The sequence below is a fragment of the Falco naumanni genome, chromosome 2 (assembly GCF_017639655.2).
Source record: "Falco naumanni isolate bFalNau1 chromosome 2, bFalNau1.pat, whole genome shotgun sequence".
NCBI classification, from domain to species: Eukaryota; Metazoa; Chordata; class Aves; order Falconiformes; family Falconidae; genus Falco; species Falco naumanni.
Genome location: NC_054055.1, coordinates 5,965,663 through 5,983,936, shown reverse-complemented (window position 1 = coordinate 5,983,936; position 18,274 = coordinate 5,965,663). Strand labels below are relative to the sequence as shown.

Here is an 18,274-nt window from a genome sequence, read left to right as displayed (position 1 = left end):
ATGTTAGTAAATGATAGATGACCTAATTGAGACTGAAGTGGAAAAAATAACGGATTTTGCTAAATTGCCTAGACATACTGGGTTTTTTCAGCACTACTCAGATTACTTTTCAGTCCTCTTGAGAATATTGTTCCTGATGCACAGGTTTGAAATAAACTAGCCACTTGTCCCTAACAGTGTTTGCCAAGGTCAGATGTTATCTTTGTGAATAAAATGAGAACTATAGGCAATGGAAATGCTCTGTTTCTTTATGGGTTTTGTTTATGTTAAATGGCTGTGATGCTAGTGCCATTGTACAGTATCTTGAGAAAATTACAGTGTAAAATATCAAGGCGTTCCCTTAAAAAAGAAATGTCATTCCAAGTGTAGCAAATATCAGATTATTTAGCTGTGTAGAGCCTCAAGCTAAACTGGATACTGATTGAGTATGAAATGTTTGTGTTGGGGACAGAAAAACCAATATGGGAAGCCACATTCTTTTGCTTTATATTTTCAAGGGGCATGTATTAGTTGTATAAGCATATGATTTTCCATAGTCTTTATACATGTGTTTGCTTTTTAAGTATTCTGTCTTGTTCCTTAACTTCACTTGTCTTTATGTAATGCCTTGGAATAGATTCACGTGTGCACTGAATGATTTTGCATGGCCCAGAAACCTACAGAGAACTATACCCTGATATCACACAAATCTAAATGGTGCTGCTTGTTTTCAAATCTTGAGGATGTATCTTTGGTCTGAATACAAGAAGCTGAGTTGCACTAAGAAGTGCTCAGTCATAGTTGCTTGGATTTGTGGTGCTGAGCACAAAGACATATGTGCAAGATCTGTCTTAAATTACCTCAGTTTTCTACTTGGTCTTATTCAGGAAAAAGTGTCAGAGATGTCTGTAAGAGCTTCTGTGTTTAATTGGTGGTTAAAAAAAAAAAAAAAAGAAAAGAAAAAGAACCTATATAATACGCTATGAATACATCAAAACAAACCAGAGTGCAACTTTCTGGGATTTATTAGTATGTTGATAAATAATACTCCTAGCATTTCTGTGTTCACTGCATTGTCACCCCAGCCTTGGGAGATTCTGAAGCACTGTGCCTGGTTATTCTCGCACACAGGCCGTGAGTCAGGAGCGGTTCTACTGAAAGAAGCAGAGTGGATTGGTACAGGTGATCTAAAATGAGTTTAAGTGGGTGGAAAGACATAGGGAGTTGGTATGGTAGAAGCAGCAGGGGCTGTCTAATTAAATTAATCTCATTCTTGTCCTAAAGCAATGACCTCTAATAAGGCAGTGGAGCAAGGGCTTTAGACAGTGCCCCTGTAGTTCTGAAACTCTCCCAAACAGAAAAAAGATGACTTTTCTCATTGCTCACCACAGCCATGCACCTGTTTGGCCTAAACTGGCACCTGCAGCCGATGGAAGGGCAGATGTATGAAATCACGGAAGACACAGCCAGCAGTTGGCCAGTGCCAACGGACGTCTCCTTATATCCTTCGGGGGGCACAGGGTTAGAGTTACCTGACAGGAAAGGCAAAGGAACCAGTGAAGGTATGGTTGGTGTGTGTCCGTGTTGTGAGTCTTCTGTCTGCCTCTGAACTCCAGCCATCCAATCTCATATTCCATTACCCTCAATGCTGCCATCACCAGGTGCTTTTTCCAGTCTTTCACGTCTAGAACTAGTAGTACTCAGTCTTGTTTCTGTATGTTTCTAAGTTTCATACCCTTCTGATGTCCACTAATGTGATAAAACCGTGTGCAACCTTCACCACACATCTAAGGCATTCTCAAGGTGGAACCATCTGCACCGTATCTCACAGGCTACAGAAGGCCACCGTGAAAACCTTGCCTCGAGTGGCTGTTTCCATGAGAAGAAATTATGTCTTGAAAATGGAATGATTCCTGGAGCACTGGATCAAGCTTTCTCTACAACAGTACAAAAATATTTGAGCTTGCCTATTCATTGCCACCTAGTACCAAATGTTTTGAAGACCAAAATACTATGAGCTATTACACTGTGAGTTTTGGCACTCCAGGGTTGGACATCTCTTTGCAAAAGTAGCCAGATAAAAGGCCTGGTCTACACAAAGTATCACAATGTCGACACCTTGCAATTTTAACTGAAATTAGAAGCAACTGATGGGTCATGAAGTCAGCAGTGCCCTATCCAGCAGCTCTCCATGTTCCTGTGCTTTGCATAAAGACAGCATTGCAAAAGTACCTGTAAGCTCTGCAAAGGAGAGCTGGTTTATCCCTTCCAAGACGTAGCTGGAGAAATGAGAAATTCAAATTTTCAGAAAGCTTTTTTGTTTGCATGTCGAGTTTCTTTATACAAGGTTAACAGATCCCAGTAAAAATGAAGTCATTGGCTATTTTTGGTAGTTATTGTAGGGGAAGAAGTTTTGTGGGTAGGAGATAAGAAGTATGCTACTGTTCTGGCAACTCATTGAAGTTTCCACAGAGTTCCCTAGACTTTGGCTGAGAGCCTATGTTTACATGTTTAATTTGAATTAATTGTAGTATTTATTTCTTTAGGAGCTTATCTGTCTTTATTAGTCCAAATAAAGGCCATAACTATATGTGTTCCTTAAAACAGTGTATTTACTAGCAACTGATGGTTGACATCAAGTTGCTACAAGGAAAAAAATCAGCTGAGTGGGTTATTCTCAGCAAACGTTACTAGACACTACAGCAGGCTGCAGGTACCCCTGCTGCTGTATTCAAAAATACTTCATGACAGATCCTGTCTTTTTTCCCTCTAACTTGCCATATGTTTTATTTTTGAAAGGTCTAGTTTTGATCTGTCCGTTTCCTTTTAAAAGTCAAAATGAAAACAAATGGATGTATCCAAAACTGCCATCCAAGTGAAAGGCCTCCACTTGATTTCTTTTTCAGCCATGCTTACAGTGACATCAATAGAAATTTTGATTGCTGCCCGAAAGCTCTGTTAAAAGACAAATCTGGGAAATACCCTAGTTATGTCCTTGGAAGACCGCTTAAGTTAGTACTTTGTATGGATCTTAGGGTATCTGTTGGCTTTGGAGGAGAATATCTTGCCCTGACAAAAAAAAAAAAAACAAAAAAAAAAAAAACCATCATGACAACATCTTTTTTGCAGAAGTAACACTGTCCAGCCTTAAAATGCAGTGCTCTCCCCGTCAGGTGACTATGCAACCAGTTCTGGACTAACAGTGTTGCATGGCTTCTAATTCTAAACCAGGATGTATGTGATTGAAATGTATTGAAAAATTGATTAAAATATATTTGAAAGTATTCTTGATTACAGTGAAATAGGCTGGGATGTGTTAGAATATCCTTACAGCTGATCTGAATGGACTGTTGCCAGTATCTTGCCAATTTTCAGTAATAGTCATTACTTCCCTTCTGTGGCTGTGCTCCAGCACAGTATTTACCTGTGTTCAAGCCCATCCCTGTTTAGCAAAGCACTTAATCATATACTTACACTTAAGCATATAATTAACTGTAATTGAAGTCAGAGGAATATGTGTTCTTAAGTGTTTTGGTGAGTCAGGGTACCTTGCTGTAAAAAATACAAGCAGATTCAGCAATGCCTGAAATGAAATAATTCATTTTGATATCCAAATAAATCAAGAATAGTTGCTACGGCAACTAAGAAGTTCAAGGTAATGTGTGGAAAGAGCAAAGTAATTGACAGCCCAATTAAGAATTCAGACCTGAAGTTAATTTTAAGGAGACAGATATTCTGATTAAAACCTAATTTCTGGTTAGAAGCTGAAATGGCTTTCTTATTGTACTTCCTTTATGAAGTATCCAGTCCATAGGGCGTGATCTTACTGCAGGCTAGAACTGATGAAACACGGAGGGATTTTAGGGTCTGAATCCAGCCTGGCGAGGAGAGCCTTTCTTTGGACTTCGGTATCAGCATCAATGTCAGCCACTGGCAACATGTCGTGACAGCTCTGAGGGTATCAGCTTCTCAGACATAAAACTGTCCACCAAGAGGAGACATAAACTTGGTAATCGTGTACAAACAATTCTTTCTGTGAAATTGTGGTTTGCAATCACAGAAGCGTTTTTGCTCGCATGAGCAAGCGCTGCTCTCTGTACAGGCAGGCGGAATACGTCCTGTGCTCATTTTCTCCCAGTATCTCTTGCATAGCAATATCTATCATACTACATTCTCACCTTCCTTGATTCACTCCGATGTACAGTCTTCATTAAAGAACAATCAGGGTGTATATCAAATACTTTACGTTTTCATCTGCATTTCGAAGAATCTATAAAACATGTGAATAGTAATCAGAAAAACATATCCTTCATTTGAACCAAAGCATGTGATGTCTTTAGCTCTTTTTTAATAGAATCCTGAATATTTTCATCTGACAGTAATGAAATAATGAACTTTGCATGAAGACATGGGAATTGTTTCCTTTAAGGCTGACAGTGGGAAAAGAAATTTTTGGTATGCCAAATAAATACTAACAATCCAGTTGATAAAGTAATCCCTTTCAGAATCAAGCTAGTTGATTTTCATTGTACAACCGTACTCTTATCAGCACAAAATGATTCAGAAAGAATGTCCATTTACCTAAGAAAATAATTCACTATTAATATACACTTTGACTAAAAAAAATAAAAAGTCAGCAGATTCCACCCCACCTCACCCCCACCCCCCCCGTATTTATTTGAATGGGATGAACAAATGTAAATTAGTCTCTTACAAAATTACCAGTTGCTGATTTTCTATGAACATGTGTACACACTTTGCTTTCTGGACTGTGCGGGTATATACAGAACGTCTGCACAAGACAGCACAGAAACGAAACATGCCATCAAGTCCTGCTCCAACAGTGTACTTAAGTAGTTACTAACTACTAACTAAATCAGGGGTTAGTCTTAATTGAGACCAAAACTTCTGCTATAAAGATTTATAAATTTTTTTTTAAAAATAAATCCAGAAAAATTCTCCATCTGAAAAAAAAACACTTTCAGAGACTTCTTTTGTTAACAGTAATATGCATATAATTTCTATATGGATTTTCAGAGACAGCTAACAAATTACATCTGTTTCTTTTGGAGAGTTTATGTTGTGATGGTATATGGAGAAGTTTAAGGAAATAGTATAATTAATATTATATAATACTAAAGGAAATATTATAATTTGAAACAATACAATGAAAGGCTGTACTACCAATCACCTTTTCAATACAACAAGTAAACCGTACGACGGTTTGACTTGAATTCGTGATGGATGGGAAAAGATACTTTTCTTTCCCATTTCCCAACTGTAGGTTCTGGAAGAAAAAAATCTCACAGTGTGATTTTCCTACAAAAGATTGTATGTACCTGGAAGTTTCCTTCTCATTTTGTTAGAATTGTTTGATCTGTGAAACATAGTGTACTGTAACGGCATGAAAATGAGATAACAAATTTATCTAAATTTCTAAAATTATAATTAGTCCTTCTTGGTGACATGATGCTGTCCTTAGTAAAGCTGAAATCTTTCAGGTGACACTACTGCATACTTTTCAACTGGAAATGTCCTTACATAAAGGCTGCTTGCCAAGCAGTTTCCTTCTTCATTGTCTTTATGCATTGCAGGTAAAGCTGTGGCCACTGGTTATAGCAAAGGCTAAAGATGCAACATTCTGGCCTTTTAGTTTTCATCCTGCCCCTCATTTCCTGGGCTTCCTTTGGGTCCACATTTTTCGAAGCAGCCACCAGTTTAGCAAACTGTGAGTGCATGAATTTCTAACTTGGAATTTCTCAGTTGTGTTTTCCAGGGATGCCGAGCTCCCTGCTGGCTCCCTTACTGATTGCCATCTGGATGCCCAGGCTCTCCAACCTGGTGGTCACTTTAAGAAACAGATACCTCCATTTGCTTGTCTTCTGAAAGAAGATGGATAATCATAACACACTTTACAGATTGTATTGAAACCCAGTTAGAACCTCTCATGTCTCTTAGTAGATATTACTCAAGTGCAGGGTATGATTTCCTTCATTATTCTCAGTCCTTTTTTTTCTTTAACTTTCTATGGAGTGTTGAACAAATTTCAAGTACTGTTACCGCTGTCAAGAATTAATTTAATAGATAAACATTTTCCTTTCCCCACTTAGGCATCGTTCATGCTGCTGTTCTCCACGCTACCATTCCATCTGTGACACATCTACCTCATTCTTAGTACACTTCTCTTTGCTAATTTAATGATGACTTCTCTCTCCATGAACTTATATTCATTTAGGATATAATGTCAGATGATTAATACTTATCTTCAGAATGTAAATATACACTCTGTGATGTTACAGATTTAAACAAAAGGCCATTTTTCTCCAGGTTGCTCTTCCCATGTTCATGTTTTCAAACAAAACGTTTACTGAAGCCAGGAATAACCCTGCCAGTTTTCCTCCCTTAATCATGTGGATTGGCTAGACAAAGTACTCTGAAGACCTCAGGACACTAATAGACAGTTTCTCAAGTTAAGTGTCAGGACACCGGTATGATTGGATTACTTTTAGGATCCAAGGCTAATCCAAGATTTTTGTTCCTGTGTTTTGGCAGGAAAGCCCAGTAGTTTCTTTCCAGACGACAGTTTTATAGACTCCGGAGAAATTGATGTTGGCAGACGAGCCACACAGAAGATCCCTCCTGGTATCTTTTGGAGATCTCAGGTGTTCATCGACCACCCAGTGCATCTGAAATTCAATGTGTCTTTGGGAAAGGCTGCTCTGGTTGGCATCTATGGTAGAAAAGGCCTCCCACCATCACATACACAGGTAATGGGACTGCATTTCAATTAAATAAATTTGTCTTAAATTGTATGTTCATATGGCTTACTGCTTTATTTCAGCTATGTCTTTCAAGACTTTTTTTGCATGCTTGCAAGATGTTAAAGGTCAGCTGTCTATCCAGAAAGAGATAATCAAGTGGCAATTGCAACATTCACGCACCTGACCCAGGAGAAGCAGGCAGTTGCCTGCAAGCTGCCACAGGAGGGAAGGGCTTTGTGGGCTGATGGCTCCTAACAGCATGAGATAACACTTTCTCCATCCAGAGCCCCTTGCAGCAGCAGCCCCTCTCAAACTGCATCAAAAAGAATCGTCTCTTGAGCAGCCTGGTGTATCTCAGGTCTGTCTCCCTCTTTCAGCCTCTGCCTTGCCTCTGTTCTGGGAGGAGCAGCAAGACCTCAGTCGCTTACCCTCACAGAGCAAAATTCACTTTTGTCATCTGTGCTGAAATGCCTTGAGCCACCTCTTCACGTTATATATGTTGACTGTCCGATTAGACTGAGATTGGTCAGGGCCTAGTAATTAGTGCACAACCAAACAAAAACAATTTTTACAGAATGCCGCTGGCTTACTTAGGCAGAAATCAAGGTTCAGTTATTATTCTGTAGCATCTAAATTGAAGTGGTTGCTTTTCTTGACACAACGTGACCAAAGCCATGTCAAGAAATCACTTTCTGGGAAAAGCTCTGAAGAACCATCCCCTTAAATAAGGATTATGTGCATTATTTTCTCTACTTTCCGATTCACTTTCTGAGCTGCTCTTAACTAGATTGAGTAATACATTAGGACATAACTCTCACTGACAATGCAGAGTATCTTACTCCCACTTGCATCAGCAAGTTATCAAAGTATTACCAGGTTTATCTGAATGTTGTAACTTCCCTTGCCTTCCACAATTAACTGAAAAGCCTAGCAACAAACACAACTATTTGAGATCTATAGAAATGTATTGCCTTTATTTTCTTTTTGAACAAATACGTTTATTGTAATCTTTCTGGGTAATACGTTATTTTCTACTTACTAACACACCTGCAACTTATTTATGTCAAAGAAGTGTCATAAATTTACTTTCTCTGCCTACTTCTCTGCAGAATTAAAATATTTCAATAGGATCAGCAAGTCATAAATTCAGTGACACAGTAGGGCTGTTACTGCCCATTTTTAATCAGTCTCTTTTTATGGGGAAATTTGAACATTTTAAACTTGAAACTCCTGTTTTATTTAAATAAAAACTGAAGTCATGGTGACATTAACTGTAGATCAGAAGTCTGTATTGATTTTACTTGTTTATTATCATTATTAATTTCTCTTGTGGAACTGGAGTTATTGCATTAATAGTTTCAATTGTTTGAATAACAAATGTAAAATTTAACACCTAAACCTCAGGTCTGTTGAACTTAAAGCAAAATCTTTAAATGTAGCAAGGCACTATACCCAACCATAGTAATGTTTTAAGGAATTCAGAAGTTTCTTCTTTAACCTCAGGTTTGCTGGGATATTCTGAGTGATTTGTCAGTGTCAGGACCTTTCCTATTTAGAACAGCATGGCTGTGTGTTAGTTGAAGCCTCAGCTGAGAATGAGATGTTGAATGTGGGATGTGGGACATATTTGTCAGTATTACATGCTGGAGGAGGCAATGCACTTGCTCAGAATCCTTGTAAGTGCTGCTTTTTGTGTAGCCAGTAACTGAGAGCTGGCAAGTATATAAAGATCATCTGGACCAAAACATCACTAAAAATGACTGGAGGGACATTTTTATTCAAACAGTAAAAATCACGGTATGCTAATAGAAACAGGTCACGAAACCCATCCTGTTCTGAAGAAATAACTTAATGAACCTGCAGATATTGAATCAATGTTGATTTTTTACTTGTTAATATTTAATTTAATTTTTAAATTGCCCCTTTTCCTAGAGTTATTATTTTATAAAACTTCTGTCAATTAAAACATTGGTCTCCTGCATATTTTTATACGATGTTTAATCTCACCATAGTTTATTAGTCTTAGGAGTCTTGAGAGTCATAAGTAAGTAATCTGTTTTCTGTGTTGAAATTGTAAACTTGTCTCTCTTAGTTAATGCATATTACACAAATCTCAACTATTCTTTTGCATAATCCGGAGTATCTGCAGCGCCCAATAATTCTACCCAAACAGGTTTATATTTTCAAATTTTGTAAGGAATTTCATAAACAAGATTTTGGCAAAATGTGTGCTTACAGCAGTGATACAGTCTACCGCAGAAGAATTTAAGGGTCAATTATTTTTCCCTAGCCTATCTAGTTGATGGCAGCAGTAAAATTCTAGCTGATAATCAGGTTTTCCTCTGTTAGATAATTAGATATTTCTTCTATTTAGATAATCCATCTTCTGTAGTGTGACCCTTAAGATAGTCTATTCTCTTTCAGGATCTTTTAATTGATCCCAGTGCTGTAGACCCTTAGCATATATTCCTGAATTTGGTAAAATGGTAAAAGTCATATTTATCCATGCTAAAACAAGGAACTATTCCAGATTCTCTTTGGAAACCTTCTCTGCCTTTGGTGACCTGTCTTCTAGTTAAGGTTGCCAACAACCATGGACACCAATAAGTACGAAGAAAATGCAAGCTCCATTTTTCTGTAGTCTTAGAAACAGAGCCTGTAGAAGCCTAAAATAGTTTACCGATAACTAAAGGAATTTCTTCTCATTCTTTTCAACAAATTGTAAGAAAAGTTACACAATTTTATTATGGTCTATAGGATTTAATCTTCCTAGATCAAATCCTTTAAACTCTTTTTAACCTAGGCCAAATCCTGTTAAATCATAAATTCTAGGGACTGACCATCACAGCTTTTGGGAGGCATTTTTCCATTTGTACAATTTGAATTTATTAACATGTTATTTTATCTATGATTTCCTTGTTTGCAATAACTCTTAATTGCGTACTAAAACCTCAGAATGTATCAAAATGCAATAAAACACAATCCATTTGTGGATCAATTAATATTTATGTACAGTAGCTAGTAACTTCGCAAAGTCATCAACATCCACAGCAGCATCTTGCAAATACATATAAAAATAAACTTTTAATTTTGGCAGGAAGGTCCAAGTAAGCATAAGCCAGACTGGACTGTAACAACAGCAGCTTACGATAGCTGGGTGCCTTAAAATTGTTTTCATTCTTGCTAAGCTTGGAGCATCTACCTCTAGTATGCAGCAACAAGTGGAGGCTGGTAAAGCACAGTCCACAGGACTTTTCTTAGATGTCAAATTTAAGATGAGACAGATTGCATTCTAGAAGTGTCTCTTTCCTTGACTGCAACCCAGTGGTTCTAGAAAACTAATTCAAGCTGTCATGGAGATGTCAGCACTTGGTGAGATGAACTTTACCTATGATGTCTGCAGTTACCTTTGAAAAATCTAGTCAATCTGTTCCAGCGTGCTCCAAAATGGAAATGGAAATACCAGCTTTTTCTGTTACTGGTTTTAACTTCTTCAGTATACCTGTCCAATGTGTTCCTCAGTAAAACTCAACTCCATTGAGAGACTTCCAGCAATCAGACAGCGTGGTGATGTCCTCTGTCCACTGTCAGCTGTGTCAGTCATGGCCACACTGAGATCTGATGAGGAATCAGCCTGGGCGACAGCTCACCCTCAGAGTAGCTACAAATGTCAGGCTCACAAAGTGTCGTTCAAACCAACTTTCAAAGCATCGTCTTTAATCTTTTTTTTTTTTTTTTTTTTTTTTTTTTTTCCCAAAACAGAAACTTACATTTTTAATTATATAATTTTAGAATTTATATCTGCACTACATTTTTAGGTTTTATATGTTTATATGGTATGTTTTAGTAACTTGTGTTTACACTCCATATTTTCAACTCTATCTCTGACAAACCTAACTTGGATAGACACCCAAAAGGAATGCCCTTTGCCCATGTGCCAGCTTTTGTGTTCTCAAAACACACTTCATCACCAAATTTGAGAGATCTATATATTGAAATATAGCAAAAAAATTAAAACAAGGCTCAAACCTTATTTCATGTAAATAAATAATTAAAAAGCAGTAATTAAAATACTCTAGGAACAAATTTTGTTATTTCATGTGCAAACTATGTCATATATAGCTCGCTTCTCAAAATGTTGTTGGAAATAAACTTGCTTAATTTTTTTAAACATGGCAATGACTGCAGAAGAAAGTCATCAAGTCATCAAGTCCTTATCTTGGTTGACTTTGAAGACCATACCAGAAACTTAATAATAGAACAGAAGCACCCAAATTTTGCTACAGTTAAGTCAAAAGGGATAAGAAGCCTAAATATTGTTGCCACACTCAGCCAACTCTCAGCAACCAGTCAGTGCAGCAGCACTTACTGGTACAAAAATAAGTGGTGGTGTTTCTTTTTGCCTGCTTTCCTCCTTCCTGCCAAAAACTACAAGCGTATTTGACCAACTGGATGAGAGAGGCAAAACCAAGTGAAATCAGGGACTAGAAAAGCTAAGCTGTGTATCAGCTGCTGGATTTTACTCACAAGATATCCTGTTCCTAAACACAGATAAAAGTCAGATCAGATAAGGTTCACGTAACATTTGTGATGTCTGCTAGGCTGGTGTCTGACTCATCCCAATGATCGTTGACATATTACCAGACAAAATACTATTATTGGAGAAAGTCAGTGGAAAGTAATTTAAATAGGGAACTGAAGATAGCTGCAATACTTGTAGCAAAATGTAAGCAGTTGTTCAGCTGAAGTTACCCTGTCAAAACATAAATATGTCCTTTTGAGGAAAAATTCCAAGAGCCACCCCCTAAACGGGACTTTTACATTTTGCTGTATCTCTTTTCCATCTTCATCTTCTACAGTCTTCTAACTACTTTTGCTATTGCTTTAAAATAAAACCCTTGCTGGCTGCAAAGCCTCTGCAAAACCTCTACCAGAATTTATGTACAAATACCTCTTATCTTTTCCTTGGTGACCCATAGCAATTCTAGCAAACAACCTCGTTAGGCTAGATACATTTTTCTTTCTATTTGCCTTATTAGCCAAGACACAAATAAGCTTCTTATCATCATACTTACAGCGCAATTTCAGCATCGTCCTTGGACCTCATGTTTCCCTGGCTATGTTTCTGCAGAATGAGAACGTATCAGTACGGTCAATATGCCCCAAGTCACCTTCTAAATAAAGATGATTTCTTGATTCATGTAATTACAGAAAAATACATTTATATACTAGCTATTTCCAAAATGGTCACTTGCAGGTAGTCCAGCAACATACTTGTGCTAGCAGAGAAAATCCTGTTTATGACACTTCCGTAAACCCAGAGCAAGAGACTGAGTTTGAGGAAGCCTGAAGTACACATAGACAACACTCTGTTTTATGTTTCAGTTTGACTTTGTCGAGCTCCTTGATGGAAGACGTCTACTGACACAGGAGGCGAGAAGCTTAGAAGGACCTCAGCGGCAACACAGAGCTTTTGTGCCCTTGTCCAGCCATGAGACAGGGTTTATCCAGTATTTAGATTCAGGAATATGGCATTTAGCCTTCTACAATGACGGCAAGGAATCGGAAGTGGTTTCTTTTCTTACTACTGCTATTGGTAAGGATTTCCTGTATTATTCCTAAGCTTCTAAATATGCCTTGAGGCCAGATATTAACACACATACTCAAATTGCATGATGGCTTTGTGTGGTTTTGGAGAGAATGCTTGTAGGGGATTGTATTTTGCAACAAGCTGAATACCGTTAGGCCTTAAACATCTCATAAGTATTTTGTAGGCCTTTTTACTAACTATATCCGTAACAAGATTCTACCCAGTGCCAAAGATGGATTACAAGCTTGAAATTCCCTGCTTCATTCTCTTCCCTTGTTCTTCTTTTTATTTAGGCTTTTTTGGTTAGTCGGTTGGTTGGTTTTTTTCTGTTTCTGGAGCAGAGGTACAGGAATGATTGAAGAGCACACAGCATCACCATGCAACAGTTTTGTGTGACGGACAGTCCTGCCTTTGAGCACCATCAAAATTACTCAGGCTGGAGTTCAGGCAGAGTATTTGGATTAAAACTCCCATAAAGAGCACTGCAAGGCTTAGTAGCAGGAACCACAAGAACAGGAATCTCTGTTTCTTCTTACTAACAGAAAGAAGCTGAGATTTCTTAAAAAGAACAAATTAACTAAACAAGTCTCTCATTTTCTCTGTCAGTCAAGTGCCCTGCCAGTTCAGTGCACAGGCACCGATTTATTGCTGTCCAAGGAGGAAAGGATCCTGCCTGTGGGCTGCCTGACAGTCTAGCACACTTGGGTATTCTTCCTCCACCTTGTAAATACCAGAATCCGTTTCTGATTCAATAATATTTAAATTTGACTGACCTGCTGAAACTGTTCCTGTACCCAAATTCATTTGGTTGTAATTGCTCCATAAAACTGGCACTCAGCTTTCTTCTAGCCACAGTGATTGTTTAATGGACTTTTTTTTTCCTTGCTGAAAAAAGCAGACTCATTCCAAAGCTGCCATTAATCTCCCTCCCAGAAGAGGCATTGGTGTTGAGTCTCAGCTGTCTGCAATAGTTACCTAAGAGCTATGAGCTGTAATTTGTCTTGGCAGGTTAATTAAAAGTTTAAGTCTTATTAAAGCAAAGTCATTAAGATCCCAATATTCCATTTTAACGTTAAAGTTTATCTAATGCAGAAGTGGAAACACTGCTGTAATACTCTGTGTTAAATTTAAAGTCTCGAAATGCACATGTTCAGTCCTGTTCACAGTTAAGCAAGACCAGAAATACTTGCATGTTAGCTTAAGAAATTGAAGTCTTGCTCTATAGAATGCAGATTTACTTTCGTTTAGTTTACTTTACCAATTCAAGTTTTTACTCACACTGACAACCTTCTGCCCAGAAGTACCTCCAGATATTCCTCTGAAAGCAACTTTTTTTTTCCTTGCCTAAGAATTTCTTCTGTTTAAAATTTCCCATCACAGTAAAATTGGTAAGGCTTTCGCAATGGAAAACACTTTTAAAGCACATCACTAGTTGTTCCTGCTTTCAGAGTGATGCTAAGTGTTCTAGCAAAATTTTTCTTTTGGCCTTATTGCTATAACATGTGGGGGGGTGAGGGGAGCCAATACATTCTTAATTTGCCTTTGAACAGCAGGGGAGTGATGTGGCTTAGAAAAGCATGTTAGAATGTCTTTAAGGCAGGCCTATTTATTTTGTTCATACTCTGCTGTACTTTCATGACCACATGATAAGCAGAACAGTCCATGATATATTCTATATATTCCCTGTTGACCTTGAATCATTCTGTGTTTCAGTACAATGAAGTTTTCTTTTGCTGTACAAGAGGGAGCTTTGCCCCATACATGGGAATCAGTTTGTCCACTGGCAGCCGTATACGAACACAAAGCTATAGTGTACAGGAAAAAACTGTTTAGTTACAAGCTATGCACCGTGAAACTCACGTGAGATAAGTAAAACAATTCAATAGGAAGATGTGGCTTCTTGGGTAGAATTTGACTAGATAAATGCAGCATTTTTGTAAGTACTATAAAAAAATATGGTAACCTTAACAAGTTGGTACCTTTCTTCTTAGTCTAGATTTCAACAGCTTGTTTAAAAAAAAAAATCAAGGCAGGTGTTTTGTGTAAATGTACTGTAATACTTCAGAACCTTTCTAGTGTATTCATGAGGTCTGGCAAGATATGGTTACTAGATTTTAAGTCTATAAATACTATAGTACTGTGGTGTTATAATTTTTGCCAGTGCCAGAGTAAAGAGGATACAGCAACCTGACACAGTGTTTATGAACCAGGGTGTAAAATAGCAATGCCAAACAAATAAATCAAATCACATGTGATGGGAGCCTTAGATCTATCTGTGTGGGGTGAGGAACGTGCAGGGGAGTTGCTCTGACTGTCAGAGGCAAGCTGCCATTTAATTTGATTTCTGTGGCAGGAGCATGTAGAAAATCTCCCTTTATTATTGCATTGACATAGGGCTTACAGTGAGAGCATGTTTGAAGAGTATAGCTGTGGTGCAGGAAGAAGTAGGATCCAGTGATCTGAGGACCAGCAGCCTGGAACTCCTGAATTCTGATTGATGTGCTAATTCTGACCCCGACTAGGCTCATGCTTCAGCTGCTCACCATGTAAAACTGCGGAGTGACATTTCCCCAGAGATGCTGCGAGGGTGATAGAACTGCTGGGAAAATACATTTAGCATTAATTAATAATCACGGGTAATAGTAGAAAGCACAAAATTGATAATGGAGATCATAATGATAAGTTCATAAAGCCAAACGGTGCAGTGATTCCTTCAGGCAAACTTCCCCTGCGAGTGAGGACTCACCTGAGTAAAGGACCAAAGCTTTCCCTTCAGCAATAAAAATGCTGAATGAAAAGGGTGCTGATTTTCCAGGTATATCTGCTATGTTCCGAGAGACTGAACTTTTGAGAGCCAGTAAAATCATTGCAGGCTGTGTATGACAGTATCAACTGCAGTTATTGTGCACTGTTTGCCTGGAATCATTTGGCCTTCATTATTCTAGAGAAAACTGGAGAAAAAATGGAAAAAAACCCTCATCTGTATTCCCAGTTTGATAACACAGTTAATTTCATAAGTTGTGAGGCTGTCCATCATGCAGTTTTTGAATCCCACATAGCTATAACTAAATCCACTTCAGGAACATTAGCACTGATTTTGAGGGCAGGAGATGGCAGTTTAGCCTGTTTTCTAAAAGGATATGGAATCTCATCACTAAAGAGTTAGGTGGTGTCACAATGTGTGCCTGTTACATGCCACTGCATGTAAACCTGGGGAGAATACAGCATCATAATGCCTGTCAGAGCTTATACTTCTGCATAATACAGTCAGTTCAGGTGGAGCTATGAAAAGATTATTCTGGGAAAGTTTTCAGCTTTTCATAGCATTTTTCTATCCCATTCCTCTGAATTATAATGCAAGACATTAAAAAGGAATGGACAATCAAGGTCTCTCAATAATAAATTAACCTTTTTGTAAATGACATCGGTGGCACTTTCTGAAATTTCTAATAGAAACACTTCTTTGAAAAGCACCTTGTGGATTCACCTCTGCCTGATAGTGGTGATTTATTCAGAACAATCTTGTATAAGTGGAGGAAAATAACAGGCTGAGGAATCAGCTGGAATCAGCACATCTGAGACAGAGATGTTGGCCAAAAATCCCAGTAGAAGCAGGAAACATCTGAGAGCCTGCAAACAGCATCTATGGAATCAGAGAGAAAGTGTCTTCCAGCAGCTGTTACTGCTGAGCTCAGGCAAGCTTGGCTGTGCAGGGCCACTGAGAAATCCAAAGGAAAAGCAAAATCAGCTGTCTGTAAGAGGAGAGCATCTCCCTTTACCAGCATGTCACCCAACAAGCAACAGGAAACACATGTAGAACACCTGTGATAAGATGCAAGGTTTTGTCTCGCTTTTATCTTCTGCAAAAGACAACACTTAAGTTTAACAAAAGGACTGTTGTTTCTGCTGCCCCCTCTATTATCTGTAAAGAAAACTAAGTACTTTCCTCCATCAAAGTGCAAAGCAGCTGGCAGCGTTATTTGTAAGGGGCTGCCAGCACATAAAGCACTTTGCAACGTACATCGAAAGGCAAGCTCCCTTCCTGCAACAGCCAAAATTATAACCCACGCCCATTCAGTCCCTAGGACAGCAGGTCACACACAAGAAGGAGTAGCACTGACTGTAGAGGCGAGACTGGAAACCTTCCTTGTGGGAGAGGTGATAAGAATGAATCTTCCTGAGCTCCAAGTGAAAGCGCCTTCGTGTTTAGCTTGTTCTTAGCAAAGGGAAAAGGAAGAGCCTGAGTCACTCCGATTTACTTCCCTTATTTTTGCTGCCTATGTGTAGGCTAACTTAAGCCTTATCGACTTCCAATTCAGAGGGGACGCATAAGTGTGATCCACTTACAGTCTCAAAGCCATTCATGTTATTTACACTTGTTTTGCTAATGTCTGGAAAAGTCTAAATTGGTTTCATGTAAATATTGAGGAATCAGGATACCATGCGGACTAACACGGGGTGTGATCTGTTCTGGGTTACACTTCCTTTTAGCTCCTTAGTGCCTCAGTTGCTCGACTGAAAACTCCCCCATGTACAATTAGATCTTCAGAACTGAAATGAGGAAAAGTGGTTTTAATGTCCCGGCTGCCCTTTTCTGAACTTCTCCTTAGACTAAAGAGTCTGGAAGTTTAGCAAGTACTTTGCTGAATCAGGACCCTTTAACTGTTAATGAGACTCCAGCTGCTATGTGGAAGTACTCATTTACTACAAGTGTTGTTCTCCCCTATTGCATGAACGTGGTCATCTGAGCCCTTCCCCTATTTCACAAAGGGACTTGTGAGTATTTCCACCTTGTGATAACCCTCTACAGATAATTCATTAGTAGCCTGTTCCTTCCCAGACTCACAACTCTTTTCTTGCTTTGCACAGAAAAAGAAATATAGAGGCATATGGAAACCATGGAAGGAAAATCACTTTATTTTTGATGTTATTGATCTCCTGGAAAATAACAGCAGAGCTTTGCATGCTCTGCAGATAGTTTTTTGCCTTCAGCTCTGGGTGTCCCATTACAAGCCTTTGCTTGACAGACACTTTATCAGATGGTCAATGCCTTTTTTGATTACCCTCTTGTTGCCACCACCCCTTTTCTGATGCTTTGTTTCCCACTTCCAGCTTTTAGCTAGCTTGTCCGAGTGCGGTAAAACTTGTAGGTTTCAGTCAGGTAGTATTTAGGAAAGATACAGTCACTCAATTCAGGTAGGAGGCAAAAAGGACATTTATGAGTCCCTGCCAGGCTGTGCTAGGCTTTTTCTTCCCTTGTGAATTTGGTCTCATGAATGATGCTATGTTGACAGGCTTGCTTGATTGAAAACTTAATGCTTATCCACAGGGTAGCCTCAGGTTATGCTGCAGCACTGCGAGGTGTCTTCCACTAAACATCCAGCTGGCCACAGGACTTAAGGTCCTTCAGTGAGAATTGAATTAGTCCATGCTGGAGGATGGCAAGAAGACAGCAGATTGCCATCTCCATCCTAGCCAAATCCATCCCCACCTGATTGGTAAGGTATCATCTGGAGAGCCAGAAATGTGAACTCCCTCTGTCTGAGCTTTCTATGAGCTGCAAGAATTCCTCTCTTCAAGCAGGTGTAGTAGTGTGCTTGGTGAGATTTTGCTTTTTCATCCAGCCCACGTGTAAATCTAATCTGTTTGCTTTATAGGGCTTAATAAAAAGCAAATATAGCCTGAGCCTGGGTCTGGAAATGGAGAGACGGCTGTGCAGAGGTGAAACTTTTCACATTAGTTTGCTTTCCCTGTGCCCAGAGGATTTTGTTTGCTGTCCTCGGTAACACAGTGTTGATGTTTTTAGATGGATAATGATATGGCCCTTAAAACTGTAGCACCTGGAAGTCAACAATGTCTTTATAAGTGTCCCCTTAATATTTTCACCTTTTTCACCCAAACTGATGAAGATTCTCATTTCCCAGTGAGGTGAGTCAAGGGGATT

General features: G+C 38.7%; 1 protein-coding gene across 6 annotated transcripts in view; it reads left to right on the top strand.

The window, feature by feature from the left end:
• The window catches only part of TENM4 (teneurin transmembrane protein 4), a 358,763-nt gene that overhangs the window by 166,810 nt on the left and 173,679 nt on the right, over window positions 1–18,274 (top strand). For all 6 annotated transcript variants that reach the window (XM_040584319.1, XM_040584315.1, XM_040584317.1 and 3 more), the window contains 3 exons: window positions 1,371–1,541; window positions 6,532–6,746; window positions 12,126–12,336. In XM_040584319.1, the coding sequence (XP_040440253.1) occupies window positions 1,371–1,541; window positions 6,532–6,746; window positions 12,126–12,336 (597 nt within the window). The remainder of the gene's footprint in view (window positions 1–1,370; window positions 1,542–6,531; window positions 6,747–12,125; window positions 12,337–18,274) is intronic.